The sequence below is a fragment of the Zalophus californianus genome, chromosome 17, assembly GCF_009762305.2.
Source record: "Zalophus californianus isolate mZalCal1 chromosome 17, mZalCal1.pri.v2, whole genome shotgun sequence".
Lineage (NCBI taxonomy): Eukaryota > Metazoa > Chordata > Mammalia > Carnivora > Otariidae > Zalophus > Zalophus californianus.
The window spans coordinates 18552199-18567527 of NC_045611.1; the positions used below are offsets into that span (position 1 = coordinate 18552199).

The 15329-nt window shown below is 40.1% G+C and overlaps 1 protein-coding gene across 13 annotated transcripts in view; it reads right to left on the reverse strand.

The window, feature by feature from the left end:
• LRRC36 (leucine rich repeat containing 36) overlaps positions 1 to 15329 on the reverse strand; it is a 48753-nt gene that overhangs the window by 11625 nt on the left and 21799 nt on the right. For 8 of the 13 annotated variants that reach the window (XM_027618559.1, XM_027618568.1, XM_027618570.1 and 5 more), the window contains 7 exons: positions 11960 to 12087; positions 9906 to 9951; positions 6383 to 6823; positions 5309 to 5598; positions 3458 to 3623; positions 2353 to 2540; positions 1216 to 1339 (listed from right to left, as the gene is read on the reverse strand). In XM_027618559.1, the coding sequence (XP_027474360.1) occupies positions 1216 to 1339; positions 2353 to 2540; positions 3458 to 3623; positions 5309 to 5598; positions 6383 to 6823; positions 9906 to 9951; positions 11960 to 12087 (1383 nt within the window). The remainder of the gene's footprint in view (positions 1 to 1215; positions 1340 to 2352; positions 2541 to 3457; positions 3624 to 5308; positions 5599 to 6382; positions 6824 to 9905; positions 9952 to 11959; positions 12088 to 15329) is intronic. The other 5 variants (XM_027618560.1, XM_027618563.1, XM_027618562.1 and 2 more) reach the window with 4 other exon arrangements.

A 15329-nucleotide genomic window follows, 5' to 3' on the forward strand; every position in this document is an offset into this window, starting at 1 on the left:
ATTAGTGATTGCCTAGGGTAGATAGTAGGGTAAACTCACTGCACAAGGGTCTGAGGTAAAAGAAATGTTCTGTATTTTGATTGGGATGGAATTAAAAATATATATATTTGTCAAAACTCATCTAACTTAAAATGTGTGCATTTTGTTGTATGTTGTTTATTTTTAAAACATCAAGTCACAAATTTTATTTTTTAAAAGTTTTTTTTAAAGATTTTATTTATTTATTTATTTGAGAGAGAGATTGAGAGCACGAGCAGGGAGAGAAGCAGAGGGAGAGGGACAAGCAGACTCCGCACTGAGGGCAGAGCCCAACGTGGGGCTCAATCCCACAACCCAGAGACCACGACCTGAGCTGAAATCAAGAATCAGATGCTTAACCAACTGAGCCACCCAGGCATCCCTAAAAGATTTCATTTTTAAGTAATCTCTACACCTAACTTGGGGCTAGAACTCACAACACTGAGAGTTCCACAGACTGAGCCAGCTGGGTGCCCCTCACAAATTTTAAGTTGAAAATATATGTATAGGAGTATGGTGAAAGAAAATATACCAAAAATAATAATGGCAGTTATTGCAGGTAATGGGATTATACTTTCCTTATATTTTTCAAACTATCTATAAAGAACATGATCTTTTTAAAATTTTAAGTAGTTTCTACATGTAGGGCGCCTGGGTGGCTCAGTCGGTTAAGCTTCTGCCTTTGGCTCAGGTCATGATCCCAGGGTCTTGGGATCAAGCCCACATTGGGTTTCCTATTCAGTGGGGAGCCTGCTTCTCCCTCTCCTCTCTGCTTGTGCTCTCTCTCTCTCGCTATCTCTGTCACTCTGTCTCTCTCTCTCAAATAAATAAATAAAATCTTAAAAAAAAAAATAGGTAATCTCTACACCCAATGTGGGGCTCAAACTTACAATCCTGAGCTTAAGAGGCACACTCTCTACCAACTGAGCCAGCCAGGTGCCCATAGAACATGATCTTCTGCTATAATCAGAAAGTGTCAATTTCAAAAATAATGACAATAATAACATCTGTACTTGCTTTACACTGACAAAGAGCTTCATATGGTAACTCAAGCCACTGGCATTACAACTCTCAGAGGCAAGATGATTGTTTCCATTTAGGAAGCCATGTGACCTCTAGATGATGAAGCTTATTAAATGGGTCATCTATAAACAAACAGTTGTCTTGGGACACCCCATGTTGCTTTCCTGAACTCACCATAAGTGTGTGACTGGTGCCCACTCACAATCAAGGTAGCAGCACCTTCCTCCAACTGCTTGATTTTTTCTGACAAAATGAGGTTTTCTTCTAGCACTCTGACCAGTTTTTGCTTCAAACTTTCCTTTAGATGAGAAAACAAAATACAAATACATTAAGAATCTGAAATTCTGTGGAGGGCTTTTAGAAGACTGAAAGACGTTTTCCTCTGTTTTGTGATAAACTAAAAGGAGGTCAGCATCTCTCAGACTTTCTCATTAGAATTTTAATTCATTGGTAAACATAGCTCAAGTGCAGCAAACAAAAGCACAAGGAGATGCAATCTTTCCTGTGAGTTATCCACTACTCTTGCAGGACAAGTGCTTCTTTTGACAAGTGGCCAGCAATTCTGAATCAGCTATCTAAAGTTTCTAGAAACTCAAGTTGGTGTGTGAAAATCCTCTTATGTTAAGAAAAGAAGGAAAGAGCCTAAGGATATGAGTCCCTTCTTCCTTTCCCAAAGTCAGCAGCCTGATGTTCTAGGAATGGCCCCTGTTTCAGGGCTCTCTGTTCCATCAGAAGGGAGGAAAGACAATCCCACAGATATTGGCCTTCCCTCATTGGAATTAAACCATAACCTTCGAAAATATGAACCTAAGTATTTTCATTCTAAGGTCATTCTTTTTTTCTTTCTCCAAGTCTTTCTTCAGAAATTTTGGAATAGGGGCGCCTGGGTGGCTCAGTTGGTTAAGCGACTGCCTTCAGCTCAGGTCATGATCCTGGAGTCCCGGGATAGAGTCCCACATCGGGCTCCCTGCTCAGCAGGGAGCCTGCTTCTCCCTCTGACCTTTCTCTCTCTTTCATTCTCTCTCAAATAAATAAATAAAATCTTTAAAAAAAATAAAAATAAAAATTAAAAAAAAAAAAATTTTGGAATAGGACTAGGATTAGGGAATCATCCTGCAGAACCTCCAAGTTGTTCCTATGCTGGCAAGTTTTGTGTTCCTGATTTGCCTTGACTGACTTCTCTGTATTTTGGTTCCCGAACATCTAGGTGCATGGTGATGATGATCTTTATGGCACAAAGCTGTTCTAGTTTTGATGCTCTGTCCTATTCTAGTAAAGAAAGAGTAGGAAAGGAAGATGAGAGAGGCATACCATGTCATTAGGGACCACATGCCCAGCTTCCTTCAGTTCCATCTCTCTCCTGCGGAAGGTTTTTGACGTATCTTCAGGATGTGAGTGACACCACTGCTGGGAAGGAGCAGGGACTACCAAAGTCAGAAGTAAATCTCGGGCAGGACCTGCCAAAAATTCAGGTTGGGCACACGGGCCAATCTTAAAAGCTAAAGCACAGAATTCCTAGTCAATAACTACCAGCTCTGTAGGACAAATATGGTAATCTAATATTTCCTTTTTACAAGAATTTACAAAGTGTCTGTAAGAGGTGTTTCATAATGGATAAGAAATTCTATCCCATGCCTTCTATGGAGAAACAACAGTAGACCTTCATGAGTAGACCCTCAATAGCCCTGTGCTATTCTCTAGTCACTGATGAGTGGCTCCTGAGGATAATTTCCTAAAAAATGAGAGCAAAGAGTCAATGTGGGAAGGAAACTATACTAAGAGTTTTTCTATGTGTCCCTTTAGAATTAAAAAAAATTGAGCCCAAACAACTTTAAAGTTTCTAGTTTTTCCTAAACGTTTACCACCACCAAGATCTCCTTGAACTCTTTTTCCATTAAACAACAAATAAACATGTGGAAGGCAATATTTGCAGAATGATTTTTCCTCCAAGTTCCTAAAAAAGAAGCCCTGAGTCCAAGTCATTTATTCATTCAAGTTTTTCAAATCATAACATTTCAACAGGCATCTTAGAATTCTGATGATCAAACCCAATTTTTATTGTATTTATTACTGGCACTGTCCCAAGGATCATAAAATCCTTTCATAATCATTAATACCACCACCAATACCACCACACTCTATTTTACATATCTCATCACTCTATATTTTACTCAAAGACTACCAAAAAGTCATAAAAGGGACAAAACAATTGGTACACGAGGGAAGAATGTTGATGAAACAGGGAAGATTATTAGAAAAATGCAGATTTGTCAATTACTGTGCCGCTGACAAATTTTGGTGATCATGGGAACAATTTTTTCCTTGCAAGTTAAGGGGACTGAGTGGCTTTTATAGGAACACAGAACAGAAGCAAGGTCTGAGCCCTTCTCCAGGAGCTGAGAATGCATTCACTTACCGAGAAACTTCTTGTTAAGAAGGAGAGAGCCAGAGCCATTCCAGTGCTTATCCACAAGCTCCAAGAGCTGTCTGAGGACAGTGGCCACATGGGAAGTTCTGGCAGAGATCGGGGGACTGTGATTTCCTGGCAAACCATGCAAACTGCCCAGGTCACTAGAGAGAGGCTCAAGAAAAAAAAAACACCAACCATTTGTCATTCTTACACAATATGGGAAGAATCTGGACATTTAAAGTGTTAACATTAAAAAAAAGGGGGAGTTTCATCTTTCAGTTTGGATTTGAATAGAATGTTATTTATGTCCAAGCAAATATAGTAGTTTATTCAAGGATAATTTCAAAGATAACAGTATACTCATAATTTTCTGTAGAGATTTTTAGAAGAAAGCATTAAATAAGTTTTGACACCAATCTATGGCTCAATATATCAAGTTATGTAGTATAAAAAGACTAAACTTGCAGAACAGTTTAAAAACATATTAGACATCATAAAATGGGGAGTATTTTTTTTAATTTTTAGTTTAAGTAATCTCTATACCCAACATGATGCTCAAACTCATGACCCTGAGATCAATAGTCACATGCTCTACTGACTGAGCCAGCCAGACCTCCCCAAAATGGGGAGTATGTTATTGTATTGTATTTTAAAAGATTTACTTATTTTAGAGAGAGAGCACGAAGGGAGTGGCAGAGGGAGAGATAATCTCAAGCACACTCCAGGCTCAACGTGGAGCCCGATGTGGGGCTTGAGCCCATGACCCCAAGATCATGACTTGAGATGAAATCAAGAGTCAGATGCTTAACCGACTTTGCCACCCAGGCACCCCTGGGGAGTATTTAAAAAATTTTTACTCATAAGCTTATATTTAGTGTGTTAATATATAATAAACATAAATGTTCTATAACATTTTAAAGATTTTATTTATTTATTTGAGAGAGAAAGAACATGGGCGGAGGGGAGGGGAAGAGCAAGAGGGAGAAGCAGACTCCCCACTGAGCAAGGAGCTAGACACAGGGATCCCAGGACCCTGGGATCACAACCTGAGCTGAAGGCAGATGCTTAACCGATTGAGCCACCCAGGCGCCCCTATATAAAACTTTTTTTTTTCATTTGACAGAGACACAGCGAGAGAGGGAACAGAAGCAGGGGGAGTGGGAGAGGGAGAAGCAGGCTTCCCGCAAAGCAGGGAGCCCAAAGGCGGGGCTCGATCTCAGGACCCTGGGATCATGACCTGAGCAAAAGGCAGACGCTTAATGAGCCACCCAGGTGCCCCTGAATGTTATATGTTAAATGTTATTGTTGGACCCACTACTAAAGATACTTTTTATTTAGTAAGAATCTTATATAGAAAAATGTATAGGTAGATTTGTCCAGTAAAACTCACAATTATTTTGTATTCATTTAGATATGAGATATATATTTATTCATTCATGAGTGAATGAATAAAAAGCAACTGTGAATAATTTTAAGATTTAAGATTTTAAGATTATAAACATCAGTGCTACAGAGTTCACTCTTCAGCCAACCCAGAGCCCCTGGCAACTTCTGCATTCCTTGCTGTGGTAAACTCTGTCACTGCTTATTATCAGAGTCCCCACAAAATTTACGCTCTGGAAGTAGATTAGGGAATGTTCTCACTGTGACAGAAATGAGAAAATGCAGAAGGGGAATGCCTTTCCTACGGGCAGAAGAGTCACAGGCTTTGGCCTGGCAGTATTAACCACTGGCCTCTAAAAATCCCTTTGAATTTGTAGTACCCTTGGTCAGAATCATTGCCACCCTCAACAGAACGCAATTGTGGTCTTGGATCTGATGTGTTTGTTGCACAAGCACAAACAAACCAATACTTGCCTCGCTTCCCGTAGCATCTCTGAAACCAATCTTTGGATTCAGGGTGGCAGGGATATTGTCCTTCCGTTTGAATCCTCTCCTCGATGGGCTTAATGACCTCTTGGTCAGATTCTCTCTGTGTTCTGAGGTCCCAGGAGGCAACAGCAGTGTCCGTAGAGAGTCTCCCAGGGCGGAGTTGTTTGGGAAAGAACCAGGTGCTGGTGTTAAATCACTGAGACTGGTAGATAATTGTTGCTCTACCTTAACCAGCAGAGCAGGGTCACTGTTGAAATGGGTTGTGGCATACAGATCTGTGAAGGAAACAGGCTGGGAGATGACCCTGCCTTTCAACTCTCTCCTGTCTCACTTCAACCTTACCCCACCTAGAGTCCAATGGTCATGATAACCTCTCCCTACTATATAACCTCAACTCTATGGATCCTTTCCCTTCCCCCTCTCCACCTGACAAAACCCCAACTCTGGCTAAATCTAACTGTCCACATACTCCAATCCTACATGAGAGCAGTAAGCAGGGGCTGGAGAGTAACATGCATCTCTTCTGGGGTGCCTGGGTGGCTCAGTCGTTAAGCGTCTGCCTTCGGCTCAGGTCATGATCCCAGGGTCCTGGGATCGAGCCCCACATTGGGCTCCCTGCTCCGCGGGAAGCCTGCTTCTCCCTCTCCCGCTCCCCCTGCTTGTGTTCCCTCTCTCGCTATCTGTCAAATAAATAATTAAAACAAAACAAAACAAACAAACATACATCTCTTCTGTCTTCACTGTTAAGTAGTATGTGAAGTATATTGCTCTGACTGTGGCCAGAGAAGACTAGACATAACTAGAAATATGTCCTGGTATTCTATTTAGCTATAATAGTACATAGTTATGAAGCTCACATTTCTACAAGTTTTCTTTAATAATGTATCTATCATGTTAAAGTCATATCCTGGAGATTTCTGGAGGTTTCACTGGCTGATAGCCCAAAATCAAATTTAAGAAATGCTAATATAATTTAAGAAATGTTAACTCCAAAATTTCCAGTTATACCTCTATCTCATGACTAGGAAAAAGGACTATAAACTGACAGGAAGCTATTACCTGAACTAAGCTTCAAAAGCCTTCCGGTGCCAGAGTCAGGGTTTGACAGAGAAGTCAGTAAGTCTCCACAGGAATGAGATGTGGTGGCCTTCATGTCATTTGAAGGCTTTATGCTATATTCTCGGTAGTTCTTGCTTCTCGGAGGCCTTTTTCCAAGACTTCCGTGCAGGGATAGATTGTGAGAATAATGACTATCATAATTTTCTAGACCAACATCTGAAGGTAACTGATAGGGATGGATCTGGCTAGAATCACCCACATCCAGACGTTTACCCAATGAGACATCATGGGTAAGCTGGTAAGTATCAGGTTTTAGTATGAAATCCTTTTCTGGAGAAGAACCTGAAGACTTATTGTCCAAAAAAGATAGTCGGTAGCCTTCTCGAGCCATCTTCTCTGGGGATTGGACTGTGGACTGACGAGGAGAGTAGTGTCTAAATTCTAACCACCACCAAGGGGAAAAGGAAACACAAAATACAATGAGAATTCTTCTTGGCTCAGTTAGGGTACCTCTGTTCACTAGACATACCTCTGTCTACCAGAAAAAGTTCTCAGGAAGAGATGGTTTATAATTTTGATAAATAGTGGCATAAAATGATAAAAGGACTTTTACATGGAACAACAACAAAACATGTTGGACACTGTGTAAACAGTAAAGAATCTTTAACATTCTGGAGATAAATTTCAAGTCAACCTAATCCCCTAGGCATTTCCTCCTAAAACTATAGTACCAGAGTTTTTCTAGATGCTGTTTTCATATAAAAATTTTGGTGTACCCCATATGACAAGAGTTGTGATCTTATGTCTTCAGTCTATAGACAATAGTTGGTAGGTTTATGATTTCGTAGACTCTTTACAATAATGCTAAGCCCACTCCTACCCCCAAACTCCACTCAGAGGTTCTAGGTTCATACACTGGGAACCAGTATCCTAAGCCAATTAAATGGCAGGGAATCCAAAACTATGAAAATCCCTAACCAGCTATAAAGCATTTCTTTCAGACAGCTGTATGTCATCTCTAAAGAGTGTCATAGTGGGGCAAGTAGAAGAATTCTCTGCGCCCTTTGGAGTTTTCAGAGTTTCATACGCTTAAAGGTCTTCCTTAGGAAGCATACCTGAGTTAGTCACGTTAACTTCAAAAACGTAGAACCAAGCACTCTTTATCTCTGTAGGACCTACAGAATATCAGTGTTTTACCCAGGGCTGGCCTACACAGTGAGGGAAAGGTTGTAGAACAATATTTTTATGTAACAAAAGGATTCTAACAAGTGATGAGGTTAGATAATTCAGACTGTGCCTCTTATTGAAGACATTAAAAAAGTGCGATGATACATGTTCTTAAAAGCATCAAAGAGCTTGTTAGCTGGTGAGGATTTTCTAGGCCAAAATCTAGAAAACAGCAAGGACACACATCGGTAAGACTAGCACTGAAAGTCACACTTACCGTCAGAAGTTTTAGGATAACAGGAACAGAAGTTCAACACCCATCCCAAGTGAGGAGTGTGGCAAACCATCCCTACCCCCATCCTCCCCACATACACATTAAGATGGAACCCCAAGCAGACGGCAACCTTCAGAGTAAAAGTAAACTGGAAGTAAGCCAGCCCTTGTACTGACTGGTAATCCAGGTTTGTATCATCTGGATTAATGGGGAACCTTAAGCTTTGAGCTTGGATTTAAGTGATCCCAGGATGACAGTGTCCCACGTACTTGGTAGAAGCAAATGAAAATCTGATCTGGAAAAGATACCTTTATGTAAGACTTTAAATAATTCCTATAAATAGTTTTTCAAATATGTAGCAAATAGCCAAAGCAAAGGTAGCCAAAGCAAAGGAGCAAAAAAGTATGTAAGTAAGTATGAGTAGGAAAAAAGACAATAAACTTCAAATATTGGAATTAACAGATATAGCCTATGCAACAGCTATGTTTACTAGTATAAAGAGATACAAAACAAGCTGGAAAATTTCTGTTTATAAAAACTGACACAGCAGACTTGAAAAAGAACAAAATAAAACTTAGAGAACTGAGAAATAAAACTATTGAAATTAAGAACTCAGCAGACAAGATTAACAGCAGATTAGACACAGCTGAAGAAAACATTAGTGAACTGAAAGATGGGTCAGAAGGAATTATCCAGAATGCATATCAGAATCCCCCCACCCAAAAATATAAAAGAATAAGAGAAAAAGAGAAAGAGGACAAAGTACAGATCTCTACTATATATTTTTTTAATCAAGAGTCCCAGAAGGACGGATAGAAAGAATGAGACACAAAAAATATTTGAAGCTCTTTCCAGAATTAATGAGACACAATTCACAGATTCAAGTGTAATAAATACCAAACAGGAGAAAATAAAAAGAAATCCACGTATCATACCAAAATTGAAGAAAACCAAAGACAATTGGAAAATCTTAAAAGCAGCCAGAGAAAAAAAGATAGATTATCCTTGCAGGAGTGACAGACCTCCAGCTAACTTTTCAAAAGCAAAAACAAAAGAATACAGCAGAATACCTTCAATAGTCTGAAAGAAATAACTGCCAACCTAGAAATTTATACCTGGCCAAAATACTCCTTAAGAATGATGGTAGAGGGGCGCCTGGGTGGCTCAGTTGTTAAGCATCTGCCTTTGGCTCAGGTCATGATCCCAGGGTCCTGGGATCAAGCCCCATATTGGGCTCCCTGCTCACCGGGAAGCCTGCTTCTCTCTCTCCCACTCCCCCTGCTTATGTTCCCTCTCTTGCTGTGTCTCTATCAAATAAATGAATAAAATCTTTAAAAAAAAAGAATGATGGTAGAATAGAGGCATTTTCACACAAACAAAAACTGAAAGACTTCAACAGAATAAACCCACACTAAAGGAAATTCTAAAAGACATACTATAAACTAGAGAAAATTGATCTCAGAAGGGAAATCTAGGATGAAAAAAGAAATGAAGAACAAAGTGGTAAATACAAAGATAAATTTAGATGAACATTGACTGTATAAGAACAATTTCATGTGGGTTTAAAAATATAGAGAGAATTAAAATCTGTAATAATAATATTTACATCAGGAGAGACTGAAAGGAGTAAAGTACTTTAAAGTCTTTAAATTATCCAAGACAAGAGTTAAGGTATTGATTAATTTTTCAATTATATAAGTTAAGGGCACATATTGTAGTTTGGGGAATAATAATAATAAAAGTATTGAAACAGTGTATAACTTATAAATAAACCAGTAGAGAGAAAAAAATGGATGAATAAAAACATAATAAATCCAAAAGAGGGCAAGAAAAGTAAGAAAAAGAAACAAGGAAGAGCCAGCCAGTACAAAAAGTCAAGAACAAAGGAAGTCAGAATATTCACTCTTCAATCAGAAAGGCCTCACAGGTCACTAAGCATCCAGGGCAGCCCCCAACAAAAGCAGAGTTAGTTGACCCTATAGGGCCCCAGGGCTGAGACATCTCCATCTTCTCCCAAATCTCATCACTTCTAGGTTTCTCTGATTAGTGTGGAGAAAACTATTCCCTGAACAAAATATTTACCATCTTCCTGGTGATTGTCACTTGGGATCTCCCTTCTTGCCACTTCCTGCAAGGAAAAAAAGTTTGAATGTTTAGAAAAAGAGAGTTGATGGGTATCCAGATGTGACCTTACCAGACATTTCCTTTAAAACAAATACTAAGATATTTTAAAATAGTAATTGAGATAGTTTCTAAGTTACCTAAAGAGAATATCCAAAAACAAAGGAATCAACTAAATACAAATCTTTTTTTTTTTTTAAGATTTTATTTATTTGACAGAGAGAGACACAGCTAGAGAGGGAACACAAGCAGGGGGGAGTGGGAGAGGGAGAAGTAGGCTTCCTGCTGAGCAGGGAGCCCAACGTCGGGCTCAATCCCAGGACCCTGGGACCATGACCTAAGCCGAAGGCAGATGCTTAATAACTGAGCTTCCCAGGCACCCCCTAATCTGTCTTTTTATAAAATGAAGGTATTGTAAACTCAAACTGAAAAAAAAATCTTACTAACTTTTTACTAGTACAGTGTTGATAATCCAAATGTGGATTAATCAGAGCCCTTGATTCTTTTTTGTTTTTAAGATTTTATTTGTTTATTTGAGAGAGAGCCCAAGAGGGGGTAGGGTCAGAGGGAGAAGCAGACTCCCTGCTGAGCAGGGAGCCCGACGTGGGACTTGATCCTGGGACTCCGGGATCATCACCTGAGTGGAAGGCAGTTGCTTAACCAACTGAGCCACCCAGGCACCCTGATTCTTTTTTTTCTCTTTCTAGCTATTTTCAGCAATTTCATTGCTCATAATTTATCAAAGAAAATGCAGACAAAAAGGAGAAGTTGAATATAATAGTTCTGCTTTCTGATCATACTCACTCATACAAATGAGTCTTATATAATGGTTGTATCCCCCTCCCACCAATTTTTTCACTAAGAACTTACTTTTTTTTTTTAGATATTTATTTATTTATTTGTCAGAGATAAAGAGGGAGCACAAGCAGGGCAAGCAGCAGGCAGAGGGAGCAGCAGGCTCCCCACTGAGCAAGGAGCCTGATGAGTGACTTAATCCCAGGATCCTGGGATCAAGACATGAGCCAAAGGTCGATGCTTAACTGACTGAGCGTTAGTTACTGAGTGTCCCTAAAAACTCAATTCTTGCCTCATCTTGCACAATCTCTACCTCCCCAATGCCCACAACTTCTATGCCATCTTCACCCCTTAACGTTTCTTCTTTTATGTTCCAATGAAGAGGCAGCTTTGGGAAAGCCACAGTTGAGATGTTAAGATTCAGTAATTAAAAGTCAGAGGTAGGGGCGCCTGGGTGGCTCAGGTTGAACCTCCGGCTCTCGGTTTCGCCTTAGATCATGATCTCAGGGTCCTGCATGGGGCTCCGAGCTCAGCGGGGAGTCTGCTTCCTCTCTCTCTCTCCCCACCAGGTCATGCTCTCTTTCTCTCTCTCTCAAATAAATAAATGAATCTTTTTTTTTTAAAGATTTTATTTATTTATTTGAGAGAATGAGACATAGAGAGCACGAGAGGGAAGAGAGTCAGAGGGAGAAGCAGACTCCCTGCTGAGCAGGGAGCTCGATGCGGGACTCGATCCCGGGACTCCAGGATCATGACCTGAGCCGAAGGCAGTCGCTTAACCGACTGAGCCACCCAGGCGCCCTAAATAAATGAATCTTAAAAAAAAAAAAAAAAAAAAAAAGCCAGAGGAGAAAAATGTAAGGAGTAAGTTAACAGGAGATGGAGACATTGGGTAGAGAGGAGAAATTTTAAAACCAGCCACAACCTCTAATTGTTGTATTCCTGTTGAGAGCCAAAATACCTGGCATAAAATGTGCTAAAAGTTGTATGTATAAATATACCACTTTTGATAATGGCCTAGTAGGGGAGAGGGAAAAGGGAGATTGAAATTAATGGAGGAGGTCCTCTGCATCCTGTCTCCCCTTCTTTCCTCTTAAAGGGTCTAAAATGCCTTCATCAAACAAGTCCTCCTAGACCTTCATAAATAATTGAAAGTCCAATGAATTGTTAGTATTAATCACTGACTAGTCAACAGATCAACAGGAAAGTGAATACATTACCTGTGTTCCCAGGGGGAAAGTGTCTAATTTCTGATCTGGTATACCATTGCCCTGGGTTGCAGAGGTACTCATTAGGGAATCCTTTATTTCCCGGTTGGGGAAGGGAATAAAAAGTCCTTTGTTTGAGTCTGTGTTAAAAGAAAAGGAATACAATGAAGCACTGACCAGACTTCAAAGGCAACATGTCTTATGGAAAGATACTGGAAGGGAAGTCACAGATTGAGAGCTAGTTCTGGTGCCACCAGTTGGAAACCATGTGAACTTGGGCAAACTGCTTCACCTCTTTAATTTTCTCCATTGTAAAACAGTGATGATAAAATCTAAACTACCTATCTCTTAGGGTTGAGGTAAGGTTAAAACAAGGTAATCAGGGGTGTTTGGCTGGCTCAGTCAGTGGAGCATGCAACTCTTGATCTCGGGTTGTGAGTTCGAGCCCCACACTGGGTATAGAGATTTAAAAATAAAATCTTAAAAACAAACAAACAGGGGGTGGGAGGGATGGGGTGGCTGGGTGATAGACATTGGGGAGGGTATGTGCTACGGTGAGCGCTGTGAATTGTGCAAGACTGGTTGAATCACAGATCTGTACTTCTGAAACAAATAACGCAACATATTTTAAGAAAAAAGAAAAAGAAGAAGATAGCAGGAGAGGAAGAATGAGGGGGAGTAAGTCAGCAGGAGAGATGATGGACTCTGAAAAACAAACTGAGGGTTCTAGAGGGGAGGAGAGTAGGGGGATGGGTTAGCCTGGTGATGGGTATTAAAGAGGGCACGTTCTGCATGGAGCACTGGGTGTTATGAACAAACAATGAATCATGGAACACTACACCAAAACAAATGATGTAATATATGGTGATTAACATAACAATAAAAAATTAAAACAAACAAACAAACAAACAAAACCATATCCAAGTCCTGGCCACCCTAGAAACTGTTATCAAAAAGAGCCAGTTAGGATTTTTATTAGATTGGAATGCTTATAGAGAAGTTTTTGGGGGCGCCTGGGTGGCTCAGATGGTTAAGCGTCTGCCTTCGGCCCAGGTCACGATCCCAGCGTCCTGGGATCGAGCCCCACATGGGGCTCCCTGCTTGGTGGGGAGCCTGCTTCTCCCTCTCCCTCTAACGTTCCCCCTGCTTGTGCTCTCTCGCCCTGTCAAATAAATAAATAAAATCTTTTAAAAAAAGAGAAGTTTTTGCATATTCTTTTTTTTTAAGATTTATTTATTTTAGAGAGACAGAGAGAGTGTGCACAGGTGAGGAGGGGGAGGGACAGAGGGAGAGGGAGAAAGAATCTCAAGCAGACTCCACGCTGAGCATGGAGCCTGACATGGGGCTCCATCTCGACCGAAATCATGACCTGAGCCAAAACCAAGTGTCAGTAACTCAACTGACTGAGCCACCCAGGCGCCCCTGTACATTCTTGATCAATACTTATTAATTGTACAATTCTGGGACCTGGAGTCCTCTGGGGGATCTTGGATGAAAATAAGAGTTTCTTGTTTAGGGAGGTTTGTTCCCCTAGCAGGATTATGTAAGAATTAAGATAGTTTCAAAAACTTGGGCCTTAGTCAAACAATGTGCTCTTCTGCTAGTTCTCATCTGTAGGCTCTGGCAACAGAAAGCTGCTGTAAGCCAAGGCAACTGAGAATACACAGTGAATAAAGCCAGGTTTTTAGAAATCCAGCCCCTCAGTCCATTTGGGGCTCTAAAATGCTCCCTACTTGGGAGCCTGGGTGGCTCAGTCGTTAAGCGTCTGCCTTCGGCTCAGGTCATGATCCCAGGGTCCTGGGATTGAGTCCCACATCGGGCTCCCTGCTTGGCAGGAAGCCTGCTTCTCCCTCTCCCACTCCCCCTGCTTGTGTTCCTGCTCTCGCTCTCTCTCTCTCTGTCAAATAAATAAATAAAATCTTTAAAAATAAAATAAAATGCTCCCTACTTCTGAGTTGCCTCCTGGGACTGAAATTTCTTGTTACTTCAATATAAAATGCTCTTTCACCATTGTATTTGATAGAACTACTTTTAAGCTCTCAAAGTTTATGCTCTTTGGCTCCTATTGCACTAGTAACACAGAAAAAAAAAACAAAACAAAACAAAGTAAAGCAGAAATTACTGGTCTTAACCTGATTCTAAGTAGAAAATGAAAATAGTAAGTAAGCTGCCCCTGGCAACCATCAATATACTTTCTCTGTCTATGGACTTTCCTATTCCAGACATTTCATATAAATGGAATAACATGATATTGGCTTTTTGTGTCTGGCACCTATCACTAAGCATGATGTTTTCAAGCTATACATTGTAGATGTATCAGTACTTCATTCTTTTTTTATGGATATACCATATTTTGTTTATCCATTCATCAGCTGATGGACTTTTGGGCTACTATAGATAATGCTGCTTTCATTCCTGTACAAGGTTGATTGTGATGAATTTTTCTTTGCTATTTTATTTTTTTAAAGATTTTATTTTAAGTAATCTCTATACCCAACGTGGGGCTTGAACTCACAACCCTGAGACCAGGAGTCACATGCTTTACCAACTGAGCCAGCCAGGTGCTGCCTTTCTTTGCTGTTTTAAAATAAAATACCTATTAGATCAATATATTTTAGGTGCAATTCTACTAAAAGGTAAAAGGAACTGGCTAAAAGAGTGAGCAGGACCCCTTTCAACTCACAGAGTATATATGCGCTATTTGCATGTAAATTATCTTTAGTAAGGCACTCGTTGTTCTCCAATAATCTGACCTTCTACCCAACATAAACCTTCTATCCAAACCACATGATCACTCAACTGTCTATGACCTGCTATACTCATTACCACTTTTACACAGCTATTCACACCAATCCCATCAACCTCTCAGGCTATCCCAGAGTTCCACAGCCTTTAATGGCTGAGGACTTTGTTTCCACACCTGCCACAAAATCTTTTCAGGTATGCTCTTAGCACAGTCTGAGCTTCTATAGCATGTGCCCATCCACATCAGTGTTTCTCAAACTCAATACTCTCACAAACTCTGAGAATATGAATCCAGTCTGAGAAACTTCAATTTAAGAAGCTCAGTATATAAAAAGATATTTTAAAAAGCAGATTGTATTGGGTGACAGTTTGGCAGTTTCTTATAAAATTAAACACTTGGTATTTGCCCAAAGGAGTTGAAAACTTATGTCCACACAAACACTGCACATGGATGTTTATAGCAGCTTTTTTCAAAATTGCCAAAACTTAGAAGCAACCAAGATGTCCTTCAGTAGGTGAATGGATAAATAAAGTGTGGTACACCCAGACAACAGAATATTATTCAGCACTAGAAAGAAAGGAGCTATCAAACCATGAAAAGACATAAAGGAACCTTAAATGGATATTACTAAGTAAA